Source organism: Haliaeetus albicilla, chromosome 22, assembly GCF_947461875.1.
Source record: "Haliaeetus albicilla chromosome 22, bHalAlb1.1, whole genome shotgun sequence".
Classification (NCBI taxonomy): Eukaryota; Metazoa; Chordata; class Aves; order Accipitriformes; family Accipitridae; genus Haliaeetus; species Haliaeetus albicilla.
The window spans coordinates 10,595,619-10,616,311 of NC_091504.1; the positions used below are offsets into that span (position 1 = coordinate 10,595,619).

Below are 20,693 nucleotides of genomic sequence, written 5' to 3' on the forward strand. Positions count from 1 at the left end.
CATACTAAACATTACCATTATTTTATAAACTACTTCCTTTAGTCTGGTGACCTCAGCCTCATTTGGTTTGAAACAGGTTTTATTTTAATTTTTTTGTTCACTCCCAAAACATCACTTGATGCCTTGGCCATTGTTTAAACCAATCACCTCCCTCATAATTAAATAATTATCAGAGGAAAAAATTGAGCAGACAGTATGTATCCACACAAATTATGTACAGTGTATTTTTCCAAGGGCCAAAGCACACCATGCTTTCCACATCAGTGTGTACTTGTGGACTCCTGTGTGATCCTGGATGCAGTTTGGCTGTAGTTTGGTGTATTCTTTGTTGCTTCAATGATGCTTTGTTTTCTTTTTATTTTAAAATGGTAACTTAACACTAAAATCTCCTTTAAGTGAAACTGAATTTACATTTCTTTTATACTGATATGACTTCTTTCTACAGAATCTGTTTTTTTTTTTTTGCTGGGTTATCATCTTGAACTGATGGAGCCCTGTAATGTTCCCTTGGTGTAAACAGATGTAAGGACCTGATTCGAGGTTCACAGGCAGGAGAGCTTTCATCTGCTCTGAAAGAGTCATACCTGGGTTGAGATCAGCATACAGGTCAAGCAGAGTTGGCTTAAACAAGTGAAGAGTCTTCATTTGTCTGCTAGAATTTTATTTATACAGGAATATAAGTACTTTGCGAAAAACAGAAATGGAAACTGAGATGCAAGGAGGTCATCTTTGGTACTGGTACTCCTTCAGAAACCTCACTTTTTTTTTTCCTCTTTTTGTCAAAATGAAAATATGATTGTCAGAGATGTTATTCCATGATCCTTGGTCTTCTCTGGACAAAACAGAACTGGAGGCAGTTAAACACTGCTTTTCTAATCTGCCAGGGCTTTTCAATAAGGCCTGACTTTAGTATTAGAGCCAACATAAATTATTGGAGGTTCTGATCAAAGGTGTTTAAGCCGTACGTTGTAATTGAAAAGCTTTCACATGGAATTCTTAATTTTTTAAATCATTCACTGTACATAAATCCTGGAGCAGAGAGCTTAAAGAAAAGCTGATTTATTTTCAAATTTGTTCTGTACACAGGGAAGATTCCAAAAGACAAAGCCATTTCTGCAGGACCCTTGAGGGACACCACTTGTTACTGGATTTTATTACATTGTTTAGATTTAAATCCTGAAATGTACAGAATATTATACATCCTGCTTTTTAACCATACCTTTAAATTCAAAGGATCATCTCATGAAGAGAAGAATAGGTGTTGCTTATTGACAGTTTCTGCTTCTTAATGAAGGCTTTCAGTAGTGTACATATTTAAAGTATTTTACATAATTCATTGCACTATTTTCTTACTGCCCTAGGGAATTATAAGCATCTCTTGCTGTGATCTTTCAGTCCAAGGATTAAGACTCCTTTAATATTCATAAATTTTAGGAATTCTAATAACTGTTGTGTCAGTGAGCTCTGTGTAATGGTCAGAAGTGACAGAGGAGGCTGCAAAGTTAGCTGATATACCACCACTGATAGCATAACTGCGCTAAGGGAGCATTTATGGGTGAAATTTCAAATCTATTGACTGTCATAGTTCACAGAAAAGAAAGCTTGCCAGTATTAAACGTATAGCCAAGAGACAGGTATAAACCTACTAATGACGAGAAATCCAGAGTAAAGGATTTTAATTAGCTTTACATATAGGTTTGAGACACTGAGTGATATAGCTCATTTATTTTGTATGCCTATCAGTATTGAATAAACAAAAGCCATATCTTAGAAACAGATGAGAATTTCTGTTAGGAAATGCTTATGCTAAGAGCTTTTTACAGCCCTGTTACAGTTTAAATGGGCTTTCAAGCTGTGCTGATGTTAAGTCCCCTGTTTGGGGCCAGAATGATGGAAGAATTGCTACCCATTTCCCAGCTATAGTGACTATCTTTTTGTCAGAAGTTAGATATTTAAAAATATGACTCAAAATTCTGAATTTTCTGACACATGGCACTCATTCTCTGTAGCTAACTCTTAGGGCACTGAGGCCTTTTACATAATTCATTTTTTAGTAGTGTCCTCCAAATATTATAAAATTAGCTGAAAGAAAGTACTTTTAAGTAGCTAAAACTTAACCAATACTGACCAAAAATCTTAAACTTCCCTTTGAAGTAAAGGCCTTGTGTGTTCCTTCGTCCTGGTGAAGTAACTCACTGCTTTCATCATACCTATCTATCCCCAGTCCTTTTTTTAACATACTTGCAAATGTGTTGTTGTTATGAGATTATTAAGAAGAAAGTGTTTATTTCAGTTTAGCATTCATGTCTTTGCTTTAGACTGTGCACATTTTTGCCACAGAGGTCTATAATGTCAGTTGTAAAATGCAGTTGCTCTCTAGAGAGAGCCAGAATCAGGCATGCTAGGTGAATTGTTCCCTAGATAAATGAACGCCCGTCCTCTTCCCTAGAACAGATTGAGGGAAGAAGTCTTCTTTTGTAGCATATCCCAAAGATCACCAGGACCAAGGTCCAGTGTACTAGATAAGAAATATTGCCTTGCTAAGAATATTCTGACAACAACTCACTATTTAAACAAAATGGGAAGCTTAGATCAAGGACGTCAACAGTCTGGGACTGCCATGATATAACATAAGGTGTAGAGAGGAGGAAAGAAATTTGGTTTAAAGACCACCTGAACAACAGGGATTTATGGGTCAAAATGTCTTATATTTTACCTTTGTACACCAACCTATACCAGTCCTCCTCCCTCCCAGTCAGCAAGCTACTGCCTTCTCTACTAACTGTAGTCTTTGGAAGTATTTATGTCTTACTCCTATGCAGAGTTTACCACAATAATCTCATACCAGTTTAACAGAGCTCTGAAGACTCCCAGCAAAAAGATGGAAAAATTCTTGATTATTTCTACCTCGGTGTAACAGAACAACATGAGCTGGAGATATATTCAAGCTGTGAATGTCAGGAATAAATAGGCAGCTTACAAATGGCACTGAAAATGGTCTATACTGCTGAGAGGAAAAAAGATTTGGTTTCTTATTGTTCTGCCTCCTTGGGTTGATTTAAAAAAAAAAAAAAAAGTGGCATGTTTTGATGAGGATGATACAGAGTAACAGCTTTTGAAAGTGCAGTAGCTCTTTTCTTTAAATGTTTGCATTTTAGACTGAATTTATTAGAATGGGCTTTTTTGTTTGGCTGGTTTTAGCTCCCCTCATACAATGACAACCAGGAGCAGCTCTAGCTTAGTGCAGCACAGGAAGGTGGCACTAATATGTTAACATCTGTTCACTACAGCAGAGGTACAACGACCTTGGTGTATCATCATTAATTTCCCCAAAACAAACCATCCAGAACTATTGCTAGTAGAAACAATTTGAAGAACATCAGCATATAGTCAAACTTATTTAGTCTTTGACATTGATAGAAGGGTTGTTGCTTTCCTGACTGAAACTCCTCATGACCACAAAGGCAGGGCCCTCGCTTTACGTGAGTGCTGCAGGAACGTTCAGCCCACCGGGGACACTTTGACTCACCCCTGTAAAAGGTGGAAATGAGCATCCAGGCTTCAGAAAACCTTGGCTAACTTCACAGGCTTCCTTTTTAATCAGAATGCATGTGAGCATTGACAAAGAACTTTGTCTTCATTTCTGTGCCTCACAGCCTCGAAGCACAGCAGTATAAATTATGTAGGAGGCAACGCATCCCCCTGGAATACGGGCATTTATGTACGCACTAGGCCAGTTCTTTAACTAGTGGAAATCGGCTACAGCGCAGCCATGCCGATTTCTGTCACTTGAGGGATCTGGTCCAGGAACTTCGTGCCGCTTCCCGTTACAGTCCCTCAGAATGACAAACTTCTTTCAAACACTCCACTTAAACCCGCTAACTCGAAATGATACGGCTGCTGTTCTCAGGAAGGATATTGCACTCACAAAAGGGTTTACTTTGGAGGGGAATCTCTGGGCCCTGACTTTACCCCAGACCATGGCTCCCCTCAGCTGGGGGCCACGAGCCACCGCTGCCTCAGACTCGCCCGCGGCACCACCCCCGCTTCCCCCCCCGCTCTCGCGAGACCCGCCGGCCGCTCCCTTGCCCACCCTGCCCAGGGCGCGGAAGCCTCTCGGGTGCCTCGCGCCGCCGCCACATGCGGCAGCCGGTGCCGCCGCTCATGGCGCCGCCTTCCCGCGCGCTGTGGGCGGGCGGCGTGTGGCGTTTCTCGCTGCTGCGGCGTCTCGACGCTGCTCGTGGCTTCCAAACGGAGGCGGCTCGTGGTGGTTGTGTGGCAAACCCCGAGGAGACAAAAGGTAATGGGCCGTGCCTTTGGGCGCTGGAGCTTTTCCAGTCAGCTTTCCCGGATTTCCAGAGCAGCCCCAGGGGCAGAGGAGGCCGGGGCACAGGGAGGTGGCTGAAATTCATTAAACTCCTGAAAGTTTCAAGAGATGCGTGCTTCCTTGGAGCTTGGAGCCATAGTTCATCGTTAATGGAGTTACCGGGTTAAGTTCATCGCAACGTTTGACCTCCCGTTTAGGAGCCTGATGATGTGTGAAAGCCTTGCTGCCAAAGAGGAGCGATGGTGACGCAATTTTAGGGGCTAATGATTCTGCTGACCTAATGTCCTCATACAGCTGCTTTCTATTACTGTCGCTTAACTGGGACATGGTAGACTCAAGGGACTGACTTTCTGTAATGAGCTAGCTGTGCAATTATGGCAGCTACTGTGGACACTGGAGCTGAATCTATCTCATTTTTGCTTCATCATCTATTTTTATTTTATTCTGGCATAATGTGGACATTCCAAAAAATTTGAGTTTATTGCTCCTGGATGAAATGAATAGTGCTAATAGTGCTGCTGGGCTGTTGTGAGGCAGGGGCGGTAAGGGAATTGTTTCAGAGCTAGCTTTTTGTACTGTCCTTTTGCCTCAGTACTCTGTAGCCTTACAAAATTACTGACACGTGACAAAAAAAATCACCAGAGATCTTTGTGTTTATGCTTATATTCTAGTTAATTTCCTTTTTGCTAAGTTAAGAAAGTAAGCAGGGAGCATTAATGTAATTTTTCCCAGAATCCATGGAAAAGCTGTAGTGGCTCAACGGTTTACTTGAAAATGCTTTATTTACCTTGAATCTCAGATGTAGTTTATTGCAGTTACGCTCTGGGTTTTTCAAAACTTCTGCTAAGTACAAAAGCCTAGTTTTGGTTAACTTACAGAAATTGCAAGATTATCATAGGTTATCATGCGGCAGTATATGTGGAAATTTTGCTGAAGTTATGGATAAAGTAGGCTTAGGGTTACTTTTAAAAGGACAGATAACAAAGTCCATACATTTTTACTACACACAAAAACTTGGTACTTGTTATGGTCAACTTGTTACGCACTGACATTTTCTCTCATTATAAGAGTAGTGGGATTTATTCCCAACGTTAAAGAGGACCTGTTTGGCAAGTTCTGTCTAGTGCAGGTTTCTTTGTAAAAGTGAGTTCAAATTTCAAAGAGAAAACCATCTAATTTTAAAACTGCTTTGTTACAGACACGCAAATCTACAGCATATCTCACAAAGAACATTGTATATGTTAGTTAAAACAAATGTTTAGGGGCTTGTTTTCCATTTACTTACTTATTTGGCAGGGTTTACTCAAGATTGCCCTACAGAAGTTAAAAAAAAAAAAAAACAAAAAGACATGACTGAGACATGATAATTCACATGAAGTTTTGCATACTGATTTATATAGCAATTTTAGCTGAAAGATCTTAAACAGCCAATATTAACTGAGCATCACAAATACTATTATGAAGTACTTAAGGGCAGATGTAATTTTCACCAGCTGCTAAAATCATTGCCTGTATACTTGCTGAGTTTCCATAAATTTGGAATAATCTAACACCGTTGTCCATAGCAGTAAACTGAGCAAAATTTAATTAAAGATACATATCTATGAAATACGAGTCTTGATTCTACCTGTTCTCTATTCAGCATATTCCACCCATGTATGTCTTTAATATATTAGATTTTTTTAATGGGCAGTCATGTGTGACAGCCGTAGATAGAATATTATGTTTAGCGTTTTGGAAGACCCAGAGAGCTGGCCCTGCAGTATATTCAAGTAACTTCTCAAATGCGCTTTCAGGAGCAAGTGCTGAAGAAGAGCGTTTAGCTCACACGGTTGCTGTGGGTCTGAGGACTTTGCTAGTTTTAAGTCAAGTGAGTTCCCTGCCCAGTTTGGTGTATACCCACACAACTGCTTATTTAAGGACAATAATTATTTGGGGATAATTATGGAGTCATAGGAAAAATGGCCAAGGGCAGGAGGAGAACGGGATAGCTACTTGCCGCAGCAGAGCTGCTTTACGGTAGCCATGAACTGACTGGCTTCAGTGCTGAGCAGTTCATTTCAGCACCAATCCTAGCTTTAGGCAAAACCTGAGGGCACTAATGAGCTTTAGTTGCTCTGAGCAGCCTCACTCGCCCATGGCCCGTCAGCCATAGTTGAGTTTATGAGGTTCATGTACTTCTGTGTATGTATGTGTGCATGAGCATAAATTTCATTAGCTGGCCTAATCTACAGATTACTTTTAAAATTAAACTTCAGCTTTTAAAATTATAGTTGTTTGTTTTCATTGCCCAGGTAACAGTCCATGTTGAGACTACACCAAAATTTATCTTTTCCAGAGAGTCTGAATTTGGCCAGCTTGCCTATTCACTGTTGTCAAGGGAGGAGTTGCTATACGTAGACCTCTTAAAGCCTTTACAGCCAGTTTTAAAAAAATATCCAAGACTTTGGTGCTATCTCTTGCTGGTATCTCTTGCGTGCATATTTTTTGAGAGATTCAAATGTGTTAAAAGAACAATTTAGATTTATAGCTCTATGTATCATGATTACTTTGCTACATACTAGATACATTAGAATTTCACATTTCATAGGCATAGTGCTTTAGGAAGTAAAGTATCACAATATGGTTTTGCTTATTTTTTTTTTAATCTCCTCAACACTGAAAGTGTCAGACATTACACTGTGATGTTACTAAAGGGGTAGGCCTGTTGGTTGGTTTGGGTTTTTTTCTTTTTTTTTTTTTTTTCCTGTTCCACTGCTGTTGTCTATCACAGTGAACCAATGATATTGTAGGTAATTGTTCACATAATAGAGTGCAGAGGTAGTGAAGAATACTCAGCATAAGGGTGGTTTCTTTGCACACCTGTCACAAAATAGCTCCAACAGCTCAAATTCTGTTCAGTGGTATGGACTGTGAATCTCAATCAGAAATATGTTCTGAATCCTGAGGAACCAGACTAGGGACTGCTCCAGCCAAATGAAGAAGGGGAAAAACCCATAGACAATCAATCTTACATCTGTCCCAACCCACAGGTGAATTCAGAAATTAATAAAAGGTTGCAGCACAGTGATTATCAAACTGTAATTTTTAAAACTGCCCAAGCTCAGTGAGACAAACCTTTAAGAGTAGTATTTCACAATTGTTTAGATAAATGCCAAGCCATTCACAAAACCTTGTCAAATTTCTGCCCTTGATCTCCTTGTCAGTGCAAATCTTAGTTAGTTATGTTGCAGGTGTGTTTACTGCAGTAGTTTCAGGACTACTTAGGCAGTGGAGGTGTTGGTGAACAGTGAGAGAGAGCGACAGTCTCTTCCAGAATTGTTTGTTGGTCAGGTATTTTATGCCTAAGAAATTAAACTCTGCCTCTAAAAAGAAACGTAACTTGACTCACTGTCTCCTACTTTTCTAACTCTCATGGCAGAGTTTGAGTGAAACATGACCTGCATGTTCAGCCATATGTTCCACTCATTGCTACACAAAAGTTCAGTCATACTGTATGACATGAATGCTACTCATGTTTGTCTTCTAACAGCCCTGCAAAAACATGAGAGGTGGCTTACATACATCAAAAGCTGTATTCTAATAAAATTATTTTCTAGAATATCTGTTTGTTGAAGGAAACAGCTCTCATGTCACTTTATTAATATCAGTGATGGAAGAAAAAGAAATAAAACCGATTCTTCCTTGTCATTGACAATTCCAATCTTGTTAATTTTTTTCTTTTAGGTTTATATATTTTCTTCATTCTCAAAATCCTCTTTGCCTAATATTCTAAAAGAATTTCTAAAGCCCAAAGTACAGGAGATGGTTTTCTTAGGCTTATTGTCAATGTTTATTTGTAGCATTTTAATCCTTCTTTGGAAATAGATGGTGTTCACAGTGAAGTGCAGGAAAGATGCTCATTCAACTAAAGGACCTTTGGTTGCAGCTCTTTCAATGCGTGTTCTTGTAACATAGCACATACGTGTGCCTTATGTGAGTTTGAAACAAGATGAGCTAAACGTGAGCAGACAGTGAAGGACTTCCATGCATTTTCTTCCCTATACTAGGACTGAAATAACCCTTCTCTCATTCCATAAGAACCTAGGAAGGTGGAAATATATCAAAGGTGAAAAGTGTGGTTTTTAAAATGTATAGGATTCAGGTTGATGTGAGAAGCTGAAAAAATTAAGAAAATATCTTCTCTAGAAAAATGAGTAACGCAGAAAAAGGGCTTCACATGTTAATGAGATGAGACAGTTTGGTGAAATGGTTACTGACTTTCAGGCAAGTGATACATGAAAATCCTGGCTCGTAATGTGTCCCTTTCATTTTTTTCCTGCTTTTTTTATCTTTGAGCTTTTACACAGGAAATTTCATGTATATTTAATACAAAAATTACATTAAATGAGCTTTCCAGTTTCATGTTCCAGGAGCTTTCTTCATTCAAGAAGGTTTCCTTTATTTCTTTGTGTTAAGGTGCTGGCTTGAGATACATAACAAATGGCAACTCTTTGGATACTGTTTTAGAATGGCAAATACTGTCCTTTTAATTAATTCTGGAGAGTAGGAACTACATCTGCATGCACCTAAAGATAAGACCTTTCTAAATGCTAAAACCAGTAAGCATAGTTTGAAAGACCGTTTACTGTATTTGCAGCGTTACCACCATATCTACATTTTTGTCAGTATTCATGGGATTCCTTATGTAGAATGGGAAGTTCTAAATTGAGTGCAACTTTCATGAGTAGCAAAAAAGCCATTCTTAAGGATGTTTTCTGTCAGTCATGTATAGCTTCTAGCACAAGAAAAATATGTTGCAGCTTCCCTGAGAAAGTGACATAAAACCATTGGGTTTTTTTATGTCACAGAGGGATTATTGTGAGCAAGACAGGAATTCCTCACCCAAGCTGTGATTTCTCTTGATGAAATTGCTGCTGTCTTAACTAGTACATAAAATGTCAGGGGTACAGCAAGAGACAGTAAACGAACGTCGTACTTCATACGAATCATCGGTAAGAACAATAGGCTATTGCAGGTAGGATGATCTACAAAGGAAACCACCAGCTTTATAAAGCAAGTTCAACTAGTTGTGACAGGCACATTGTCTACACTCCAGTTCTCGATCCCTGCTCCTCCCCTTGGCTTGTCCCCACTCCCCCCCTTCTGTAACAATTAGCTTATTATCGAGACATAATTATAGGTACTTCCTTACCCAGGATTGCCCAGGATGGGGATGAATAAATTGGTTTTGTGTCTCGGGTGACTTGGCTGCAGATCTCAGTGGGTGCTCTGCTTAAGGAGCTTGAAATCTGGCAATACCTTCTCAGAGGATTTAATTGAGCAATCACACTGTGACATACAGACATTTTTTTGCAAAAGCCTACAGCAAAGAATGACTTCCGAACTGCTATTCTTTGTCATATGCATTATACTACTCTTGTGTCTTTATTCACTGACTTCTCAAACATGACAGAAGATAGAGCTGCTGGTCTAGAAATTATAAGTTTCAGGAACTGGGGGAGGGGGCTAGGGGTGAAGGGGAGGAAGAAATCAGTCATACAAATAGAATGGTAGTTCACTACATTAAGATACCTAAACTTAAATAAAAAGCTCTGTTAAAACTTTTAGATAATTGTCAGGTCTTCACAGACTAACAGTAGTCAGTTCATTAATTTAATGAGTGTTATTTGACCTCTAATATTGAATTAATGTGTTTTACTGTTTATTAATTAAACATTAGCTTGAGGAATGTCATTATTTTAAATAGTAACACTCCATCTCTGTCTCCATTTATATAGTGATGAGTATACTGTTAAAGATCATAGTCCCTCTGGTATGAGGATTATTTTACAGAGTTTTCTGAAATATCTCTGGATATGTTCATATCCCTGTGTCTAGCCTGGATACAGTACAGTTTTCTCAGCTGTTTAGCTAGGGCTGGTGAAGTACTTCACTAATATAACTCTGGTAACCTGCCCTGCTGAACAGGTGTCAGCATGGTACTGCATTGCTGAAAATAATGCTTTTCTTAGCAGCGTGACTGTATTGAGTTATTTGTCATTTCATTTGATAATTTTTCATTAATATGCTTGGCATAAGAATGTGCTAATGAAATTTGATAAAAATGTAAAGCTGGGAGGAATTGCTAATATAGAAGAGCCTGGTATGTTATCCAGGAAGAGATGGATGGTCTAGCAGATTGAAATAAAAGAAGTGAATTAATGTTAGTAATACCAAGTAAAAGGTCATGCTTCTAGGAACTAATGCAAATTCAACTGCTGAACAGGGATTTATCAGACAGTAACTTGGAGAAGAAGAATATGGGCATAGTATGTCCAGTGGTCCAGTTGACCGCTGGATGACTATAAAGCAACAGGAAGATATAGCTGTATAAAAGAGAAATACAGTCTTTGGACATATAAGGTGATTTATTAAAATAGAAGAGTATTTAATTATATTTCAAGGCATTAGCGAGTCCTTGGTTGGAATAGTCACATTGTTCAGTTATATTCACATTACTTAGTTGATAGAGATAGGCATCTCTGGAAGATGGTTTAGAGCAGGACTTATGAGAGCTTCAGGAAACGCCACTCCAAATTCAGGTGTTTTAAGTTAAGCTAGGTTTTGGGTATATCCTCTACAGTATATGTTTTTAGTCATTTGCCTCCAAGATGGATGTATTTAAATTGTGGTAAGTGGAGTGTAACCCTAATCAGTAGAAAGACCTTCTTGTGAGGGGACGCTAACAGAGTGACATGTTAAGCCTAATGGAATGCTAGCAGAGAATAGATACAATTTTACGTAAGGTTTGTGTTGGAAAGGAGAAATAACTACTAACGCTAAAGAATCATGAAGAAGAGGAATAAGAAAGAAAAAAAAGGTGATAGGTTGTTAGTAAATAAATGGAATTTAAATGGGGTAAGTTCTGCTTGTGTGAGAGAAATTCTTGAACAGCTTTCAAAAATCCTATTAGTGACAAAAGATACACATTTCAAATGGAGCTGAATCTGTTTTTGAATCAGGGTAAATTAAATAACTGTTTGTGATTGCAGGTACCTTGTTGTGATGTGACAGGAGTTCATTTCCATTCCTAAATTCCTTTGAAATCATGTTTTGATGAATCCACAGATGTCTTCCATTGAATAGCAGCTCTGCACACAAATTTTCTTTTTTGCTATACAGGCTGAGCTCCATTCAATAAACTCTGTGCTTTCCTTCCCCTCCCCTCCAACTGAGTCATGGTTGGTCACTACCTCTCCTGCTCCTAAAAGCTGGGGAGAATTGGTGATGTCCTTTAAAAGTGATTATTAACAACAATATAAAGAAAGATCTATTCTCATGACAGAATTATAGCTAGGTGTCAGTCTTAAATTTGTGAGGAGACTATTAAAGGTTTTTCAACCTAATAAAGTTGCAAACACAATTTAATGGCTTTCATGGTCTAATAATAGCTTATTAACTTTGTGTGTGCTATTTGACCTATAATATTAAGGTATATCTGTGTCTATTTAAAGTGTTTGAGTAAAAGGTACTTTAATATAAACGACAATGATATCTGTATTGCTTGAACTGAATTTTGTGCAAGTTTGTGATAGAAGTTGATTTAGTTATGGTTTGGTGTCTAAAGCTAGAGAGATACAAAGTTCAATTTAATTCCTTGGCTGACAGAGAGAAATAGTTGCTGCAGTTCCATGGCTGTTTGGGAGAGAAGTACGTTTGTGCTAAGTACAGCCTTGGTTGCTCTAAGTCAGAACTGGAGCAGCGCCCGGCCTCTTCCCACTGGGGCCCCTGCAGCTCCCTTGCTGCCAGAACCCAGAGACCTGCACCCGATACAGTATGTCACTAGTGAGAAGAAGCTGGCAAGTCTTTCTTTGTCACACTTTACGTGGAATGTGTCCTTCAAACTCGCTGTTGCTTCTAGCACCATGAAGCTAAGCCGGCTTGTTTTCAAAGTGTATCCTAGTAATTGTCTTGATGTGTTAGAATGGCTTATAGTTGTATTACTCATCATTTCCATTCAGAAAAAAATTAAAAATTAGTAAAAATAGAAAAATATTTTTCCAGTTCTGTTTTGGTATGTTTCCTGATTTTTTTACCCAGTATTCCTGAATATTACTGTACTCTTAATTTATAGCTGGTTTTTCCTTCTGATGTGCATGAAAGGTGAATAGTCTCCTCACAGCGTGAAAGACAGTTCTTTTCAGTTCCATTCCCTCAAGCCATAACAGCCAATTGATGTCAGTTACCTCAAAAGCAAATTAATCCCACTCCTGTTTTGTTGAATCAATACTAATGCATTTTTCCTGTAATTTTCAGGTTTTGACAACGCTGGCTGCCAGCAAAGCTGAGGTAAGAAATCCTGTCTTATACTGGTGGAATGTTAAATAGCTGTCTGCGCTTTTGATAGTGGGGCTAGCTTTCTTACAGTTTTGGGGTGAAAATTTAAGAGACTTCAGTATGGCACTTGTGCTGCTTCTAGTGTTCAGCAAGCCAATCTTTGGAGTTCTTGTCTTGTTATAACATATAATATATGTTTAAGCTGATAAAGTCCTCCTAGGGAAGTTTTACCATTTTGTAGGTCTTTCTGAAGATTTCCATGGCATTGAAACCACATAGTTCAGAGCTTTGTTAAGCATGTGTTATAATTTTCCATCACCAGAAGGTGGCTATCTGACCTTTTCCCTATGCCCTTCAATTTTTCTACTTTGCTTCACAGCAAAGAAGGTATTGTATCTGCTCCAGAGTCGGTTCTGGTGGTTGGCATACATTCCCTCTGAGTCCATATCTAGCTTGCCTCACTTACCTGGTACCACATGACATAAGCTGTGTGAACAGACTGGGACGTGAGAGGGAAGTTTAGTTTTATGACAGAATGCCACTAGCTGAATTCTTGTTAAATTCTGGAATGACATTAACTGTATTGTATGTTGCCTGCATTGGGTACTTGACGTTGCTATAATTTAGGTTGATCATTTTGGATTTGCATTTTTTTTTGTCAGCTTTTCTATTCATGTGTGAGTACTTTACATGGTCTTAATGGGTCTAAACTATTCTTAGAGGTGAAAATATTATGATTATTGGAGTATATTTTGAATAACTGATTGCTAAAGTGAAAATAGCAGTCCTTTGTGACCACTAACATGTGTTATACTGCATTTGTCTCTTGAACATTGCTGTTGAATAAGTCACTGCACTTTTAATAACTGACAGATATTTTTATTCAGTGCACAGTTACTGACTCATTTAAATATAATGTCAATTGGACGCTCAGAGCGTTTCTATATGAAACAGGTCTCAGACTCACAGTAGGGAATTTGTGATGTACTCCAAAGCTAATGTTTAACTATGACAAAATGTCTAGGTGACTCTAACTGCTGTAGTCAGATAAATTTTTAATACGAACCTTTGGTAAATTAAATTGCATTATTAAAGAGAATAGATAAACTGTGCAAGTGACTTTAAAGAACAAGGACACAAGTTCACTTGCATACTGTAAAAGAATGACATAATTCATTTTTATTTAGATTAAGACTGTAGTATTAGCGTTCAGTCTTGCTGGTCTGATTCAATTGCATACTTGGCTTGTCTCAGAGAATTTTGGGAGTAGGATTTATATCTGGTTTTTCATTGTTGCACTATTTAAAATGCCTATTGCTCTTATATCAATAAAGTCCACTAATAAATAGTATTTTCAGTTCCTTTTTTTGTAATGGTTTTTTGGGGGGCTTAGATTTGTCACTGTACAGTTTCTACTATCAATTTTTCTCCCTTATGAAGTCTGTTTTCTCATTTATTTTTAAAATGTTCCCATATACTTTTTTCTTTTGTGTGTGTAGAATTCTAGAAATATTACAAGTTTCTGAGCTGGTCAGTTGTGTTGCTTTGTTAGTACTGTCACCATTTGAAAACCTTAAGAGAGTTAACACATTTGGTTGTTCTTTAAAAAAGCTTTTCAGCTGGCCTTTGTGCTTCAGCCTATGGACCAGCTGACTTAGTAGGCACAAATCTATATGTAAGAGGTTATTGTTAGATGCTGTTTCTCCCATTCATGAAAATACTCAGAAGAAATGCCCAAGTTCCCCAATACAAGGAAAATCCTAACTGAAGGTGAAGGATAATTAAGTGCTTTCCTGAATCAGGACAGTAGTGTTGTTTGTAAATAGTCTTACTGAATTCAGTGGAATAACTCACAAGAATAACAACTAGAAAGAATAAAAAGCATGCAGAACTGGTTGCTGAGTTTTTGAATTAGAGACAATTTTCAACTTGAGGGAACTGACTTCTTTGACATGATGGCAAACTTCCCAAGATTTCTTCCAGGGACCTACATAGCACACTCTATATTAGGCATAACAGTTTGGGTGTATTTTGAGGCTAACATGCGTTAAATAACTGTGTGGATGACATAGAAAACATTTCCTCATGTTTGAGAATAGTGGTACATGAGTGATCTCATGTTTTGACTGATTTTTTTTTTTTTTTTTTTTTTTTTTGACTCTTTGGTCTTCCTGAACAGTTCTGAGAAAGGTACAAGCCAAAATAGCCTTGTTCTGGCTTACCTTTGCATCGTGTCTTAACTCATCTGGGCTCCTCAGTTCTTTGCTACCATATAGTGCTTGTGTCACAAGATCTCTAGTCTGCTTTTGAAAAAAAAAAAAAGTACATATGTTTGCTTTCTAAAATCTTTTATAAGAACTACTCTTTGGTTTTTTCTTGATCCAAGTAGTTTGAAATCTGATTATTCCTCTTCTTTTTAGTTGACATAGCTGTGTTCCCTTCCTGAATTTTGTATGAAGTCTGAATGAAAACTTAGCATGTTTGTATTACTATTGAATGTTTTAGGAAGATACAAACAAGAGTGTGTTTTTTTTCCAAACACTGGTTGCCAGATGCGAACTGTAGAGAAACAAGTACATCTAGAGGAAGCTGTCAAGTAATCCAAAGACCTTTCTTCTATCTTTTAACACAAAGGGGCAATAAATAGTGACAGAGTCAAAGCTGTAGGCAGCAAAGCCTTCCATGAATAATTGCCGAATCTGCCTATACTGTGTCTTTTAGTGTCATGGTCTTGTAAATATGCAAATTAGAAGCATCTTAAAAAAGAGTAACTCGTACATAGGTAGTCAAATATGAAGATTTTTATAACAAATTACTCTGGTCTCTTGCACAATAAAACACATAACGGATCATGTTAATGTCATTACAAAATGGGCCTGAGAACAGTCTCAAATACAGCTATACACTGTATAAACTGCCATAACATACACAATACTTTATAATAAAATTTTCATGTAATTCACTGAAACAACATAGTTTGAGGAATGACTTTTTCCAGGTCTGCTTACTTTATCTAATAGAGGTATATGGCAGTTGAGTCCTTTTATTGCTTTTCTGAACATGCATTTGTCCCCTTCAAAAGACATCTCATTCAGTAAACTATGTGACTCATTCCAGAGTGTCCTTCTTTCTAAGTGGCTGTTAGTATAAATAATCTTTATGTTAAGGAAAGTATAATTTCTTTTACTCTTTTTGAAACAAAAGTTGTTACCAAAATAGAGAACAGAAAGCTGCTTATAATTCCTGTTTTCCTCCCCAACTTTTGAATAAATGATAGTGAAGTTCAAGGCCACCTTCCTGTGAGAAGTTAGAGGTCATGCATGATGGAAATACAAGTTTAGTGTAACTGTGTGTAAGCTCTCTGCCTGCTTTTATGTGAAGAATGTCAAGGCAGACTTTTTTTACTCTCCTAAAGAAAAGGCTGTCAATATGTCTCAATAAAACTGGAAATCAAAATCAGCTCAAAGCCAAGGAGGTTATTAAATCAGAGTTTAAGGAAAACCTCAGAATAGTAGGCAGAATATGGCTGTAACGATAACAAAACTGGACCTGATTTATACTGCAATCCATAAGGTCCTTGTTGATCAGAAATGTCATTGTTAAGCCCCCCCACTTCCCTTACATGGAAGGGATAGGTCAGACCTGGTGAGCGGCATGTTTCTGAAAAGACCAATAAATGTATTACACTGGAGTCACCCTTTTGCTGCTCTGTGCTTGGGGTGGAGAGTGGAGAAAAATCCTGTGACAGGACTGACAATTGTTTCATTTATTTTTTGTTCATAAAATGTTTATGAAAAATATGTATGCTTGTGTTGCTCTGGAAATATGTTTGCATGAATGATGTGAGAGATGCATATGCAAGGTGTCTTAAGCCGATATGGTCTGAAAGCCATTCAGCGCATTTGTACTTGCTGATATTATTGTCTGTTTGCATTACACTAATGCCTAGAGGCCCCAGTTGGAATCATAGTCTTTCAGGTTTTGTACGGGCATGCATTACACAGTATTTCGAAGGTCTTATGCACTTACGTAGATAATACATAAAATGGCTAGAGCAAAATGAAGAAAGCTGTGTAGCAGGTCAGTAGCAGAACCACGGGGTTTCATTTCCGGTAGGACCATACTATCTGTTTTTCCAACTTTTAATGCAGAAGTGAACTAACTCATTTTTGAAAAGGAGACAGTAAAAGACTGTGTGTAAACACTTAGCAGAACTTTCTAAGAAAATATGCATCTACCAATATTGTTCTACTATTATTGTTTCGATAGTTTGCAGTGCATTCTGTTCCTAGTAGGCTTACAATTCTTTCTGCTAGTATACGAGTAATTTTTAAATCCTGTTGGCTGATTTATTTCTGTGGGAAAACTATTTTATCAATGGAAACTTTATTTGGGGAAACATGAATACTTGGTTGGATGCTCTTAGGATAAATTGTAGGTGTTGTATTAAAAATCCATGGTAGATAAAAACATGTCATTCAGTCTTCCTAGCCTCTGTGTCCTACTTTATTCTCCAAAGCACGCTTAACATGCAAGGACCTAGCCTGCCATCACTCCGGGGTAAGTACATGCTCAGGACAGAAGACATTTCCATTTCTATTTTCAGATTGTTTTTTCAGAATGAATGAATAGGTTATAGCCTCTCCCTTTTCTGATGCATCAATACTTTGCATCAGACGAGGCACTTGATTGAACCTATTGCATTGTTAACCCTATCCAGCTGTAAATTTTCTCTTCCTTAAAAGAGGAATGAGGCATTGAGTGGTCAATTATGATGACTGATAAAGAATTTGCTATTAGTATTTTTTTTAATGTTCATATCGTTAATGTATTTAGAGCAAGAAAATATTTGCGTTTTAAAGACCAGTAGCAATTTCTATACAAGTGTAGCCTAATGCTTTCCATATAGTTATAATGACGATTATTTTAAGGGTTTTACCATCTCTATAGTTTGTAGCAGGACTTTAGAATTTATCAAGAGGATAATTATTACAGTAAGATGGTCCTTTTTGCTTGATCTGTTGAAATCCCTTCAAATTTGACTCATAAGCTGTCAGAAATTGTGTATGAATAGGTATCACTAGTTTTTTTTAAAAAAAAGATAATTGCAATCACTTGATAATTGTTTATTATATTACTCCTAAGAATATTCATAATTTTAAGTGTAAATTCAAGAATTATGTGTCAGAGTAATTTTTGCTTTTCCAGTTTTTAGTACTGAACAGTTAAAACTGTGCAGAAGTTATTTTGATATTTACCCGTAAATAATTTCCACTGAAAAGTATTTTATGAGTATATAAGCTGAGTAAGGGTCTGAACTCGCACTGAAAGGTGTCTACGGGTAATTCAGTGTCACATATAAATCCTGCTGAGCACCTACCTGTGTCTTCAGATACCTAATAAACTCTTGATTGTCAGTGACGGGAAATCCCAGCTGTAGCAATTATCTTGACAAGTTAATATGGACATTCCAAATGTGGCAGAAAAGAAATTCATAGCAGTGCATGCCTGGTAGGTGACCTTTGAACGTGATTTGAGTGCACCCCCCTCTGAACACTTAAAATACCTGCCTTCATTAGTATTTGCTAGATTCCCCTCCAACTTTTATTACCAAAGGCAGAATCCTGACTTACCTTTTATATTTTCGAGGTTTAAGCACAATAGTTACATATATATGCATAAAACCTGTACAAAATGGATGGGAAGGAATTATAGAAAGTTTTCATCCATTTTTTACTTGAGTATGAATTTATAGGATCATGCTCCTTCAATATGAAATCTTCTACAGTAATTTTAAGCTGTGCAGTGCGAGAGACGGTCTTGCTGTAGCTGCTACTGTAAAACCTAATTTGCTGCATAAAATATGAGAGCTATAGTGAAATATGAGCCTGGAGAGCAACTCTTTTGATCTTGAGTAGTCAAAAGGTTGGCATGTATAATGCTATGAAAATAAATGATGTCAAAACTGTAGGATATAATTTATGGTTTGGGGACTACTTTACTCTTAGAAGCAGAAGCTTCTACCATTGAAAAGCAAATAGTTCAACAAAAGATAATGAATGGAAATGGCAAACTTTCATAAAAAACCCAAATCTATTGAATCATGCAATACATCAGTTTAGACATAACCAGTTGACTAATTTACTGATTATACATTATTAAAAAGAGCATTTGTAAAAGATAGGATTGGAACTTTAGCCTTTGTTTTGTATTTCTTTAAATAAGTGCTAGGCATTAGCTGTCATCCAGTTTGCCAGATACTTGGTCACATAAATTGTCTTTACTCAATTCCACTGACAAAAGCTTGGGGTTGTAAACTCTTAAAATTGAGCTTTTTTTCAGCTGTCCCAGTACAGTCTGAAGGTATACCCAAGTGCTTCATGGTGCTTCTAGGAGAGTGATTGCAAAACAACATCATAGTATTTGTTGACTAAAATCTTTATCATTACTATACCATGCAGATTCTTCTGTGTGGCTCTGATAGCTGAGACTCCCATCACCTATACAGGTTTCAGACTAGGATTTTTGTTTTTAATGTTGTCCTGGTTTCAGCTGGGATAGAGTTAATTGTCTTCCTAGTAGCTGGCCCAGTGCTATGTTTTGAGTTCAGTATGTGAAGAATGTTGATAACACTGATGTTTTTGGTTGTTGCTCAGTAGTGTTTAGACTATAGTCAAGGATTCTTCAGCTTCTCATGCCCAGCCAGGGCACCTGACCCAAACTGGCCAACAGTGTATTCCATACCATGGGACGTCCCATCCAGTTTAGGAACTGGGAAGAGGGGGTGGGGAATCGCCGCTCGGGGACTGGCTGGGTGTCGGTCGGCGGGTGGTGAGCAATTGTCCTGCGCATCATTTGTACATTCCAATCCTCTTATTACTACTGTTGTCATTTTATTAGTGTTACCATTATCATTATTAGTTTCTTCTTTTCTGTTCTATTAAACTGTTCTTATCTCAACCCAGGAGTTTTACTTCTTTTCCTGATTTTCTCCCCCATCCCACTGGATGGCGGGGGAGTGAGTGAGCAGCTGCATGGTGCTTAGTTGCTGGCTGGGGTTAAACCACGACATGTATGAAAAATGGTTCATGGACTAAGTCAGCTACCTAAATTTGCTTAATTTAAAGATAACAATCTTCCCTAATAAAGTCTCTATCTCTGGAAACAGTCTTTTAATTGTTTGTTTAGATTTGTTTGTTGGTTTGGTTTGGTTTGGTTTGTTTTAGACCCTCTTATCTTTCTTTCGAGGTCTGCTTTGTTAAGTTTTCCTAGGCTTCTCTTTTGTCCTTTTGTCACTCCAATGCTGCTTAGGCCCTTTGGTCAGGACTCTAAAGCTGTGTATGGAACATAGTGTGACATAAGTCTGGCTTTTTGTTCAGACTGGTATTTCATTGTACTTTGGAAAGTGCGCTATTAAAGGGGAAGTCCCCCCATGCACACCCCAGAATCTGTTTGGACAGGACTTCTACAGAGGCTTTTGAAGATAACTAGATTTAATAAAATAATGACAACTGTGAACCGTCATGTATGCCTTTTCTGTGTGTATTCGCGCGCGCACACACTTTTAATAGTATGTTGCTCCAGAATATGTTTCAGCAATGTGTATCAGTGATTTGATGGCAACAGAAATGAATATAAGCTAGTCTTGCTAAAGGGTTAGTATTGACTACAAAGTGCACTCTGTTTATTGTTTCTGTTTCTTAGTTTACTTCTATGTCTTCTTGCTAAAAGTTGTAAGTTTTCGCTCCCTATACAAGGATCTTAACATGTTTTGATGAAGATTTTAAAGATGCTCTATTAATCACACTTTTCTCAGTCCTTTTGTTGTGAATTTGAAGAGTATCATACTGTCAGAACTGTAGATGTGCCATATTGATCTTGATGATTAAATCAGCCAAAGGAAACTTGATTTCTAAGGGAAAACTTAATATTCTCAAAGCTGAATGTCTCCTAAATATTTATAGGCTACAAAAGTTGATCAAGTGCCTTTGTTCTCTGATTATTACAGTGAACGGTGACACTTAGTTCAGATTCTCATCATATTAAT

At 37.7% G+C, this 20,693-nt stretch overlaps 1 protein-coding gene across 17 annotated transcripts in view; it reads left to right on the plus strand.

Moving 5' to 3' along the window:
• RBFOX1 (RNA binding fox-1 homolog 1) overlaps positions 1-20,693 on the plus strand; it is a 1,354,570-nt gene that overhangs the window by 298,778 nt on the left and 1,035,099 nt on the right. For all 17 annotated transcript variants that reach the window (XM_069809863.1, XM_069809866.1, XM_069809898.1 and 14 more), the window contains one exon: positions 12,626-12,658. In XM_069809863.1, the coding sequence (XP_069665964.1) occupies positions 12,626-12,658 (33 nt within the window). The remainder of the gene's footprint in view (positions 1-12,625; positions 12,659-20,693) is intronic.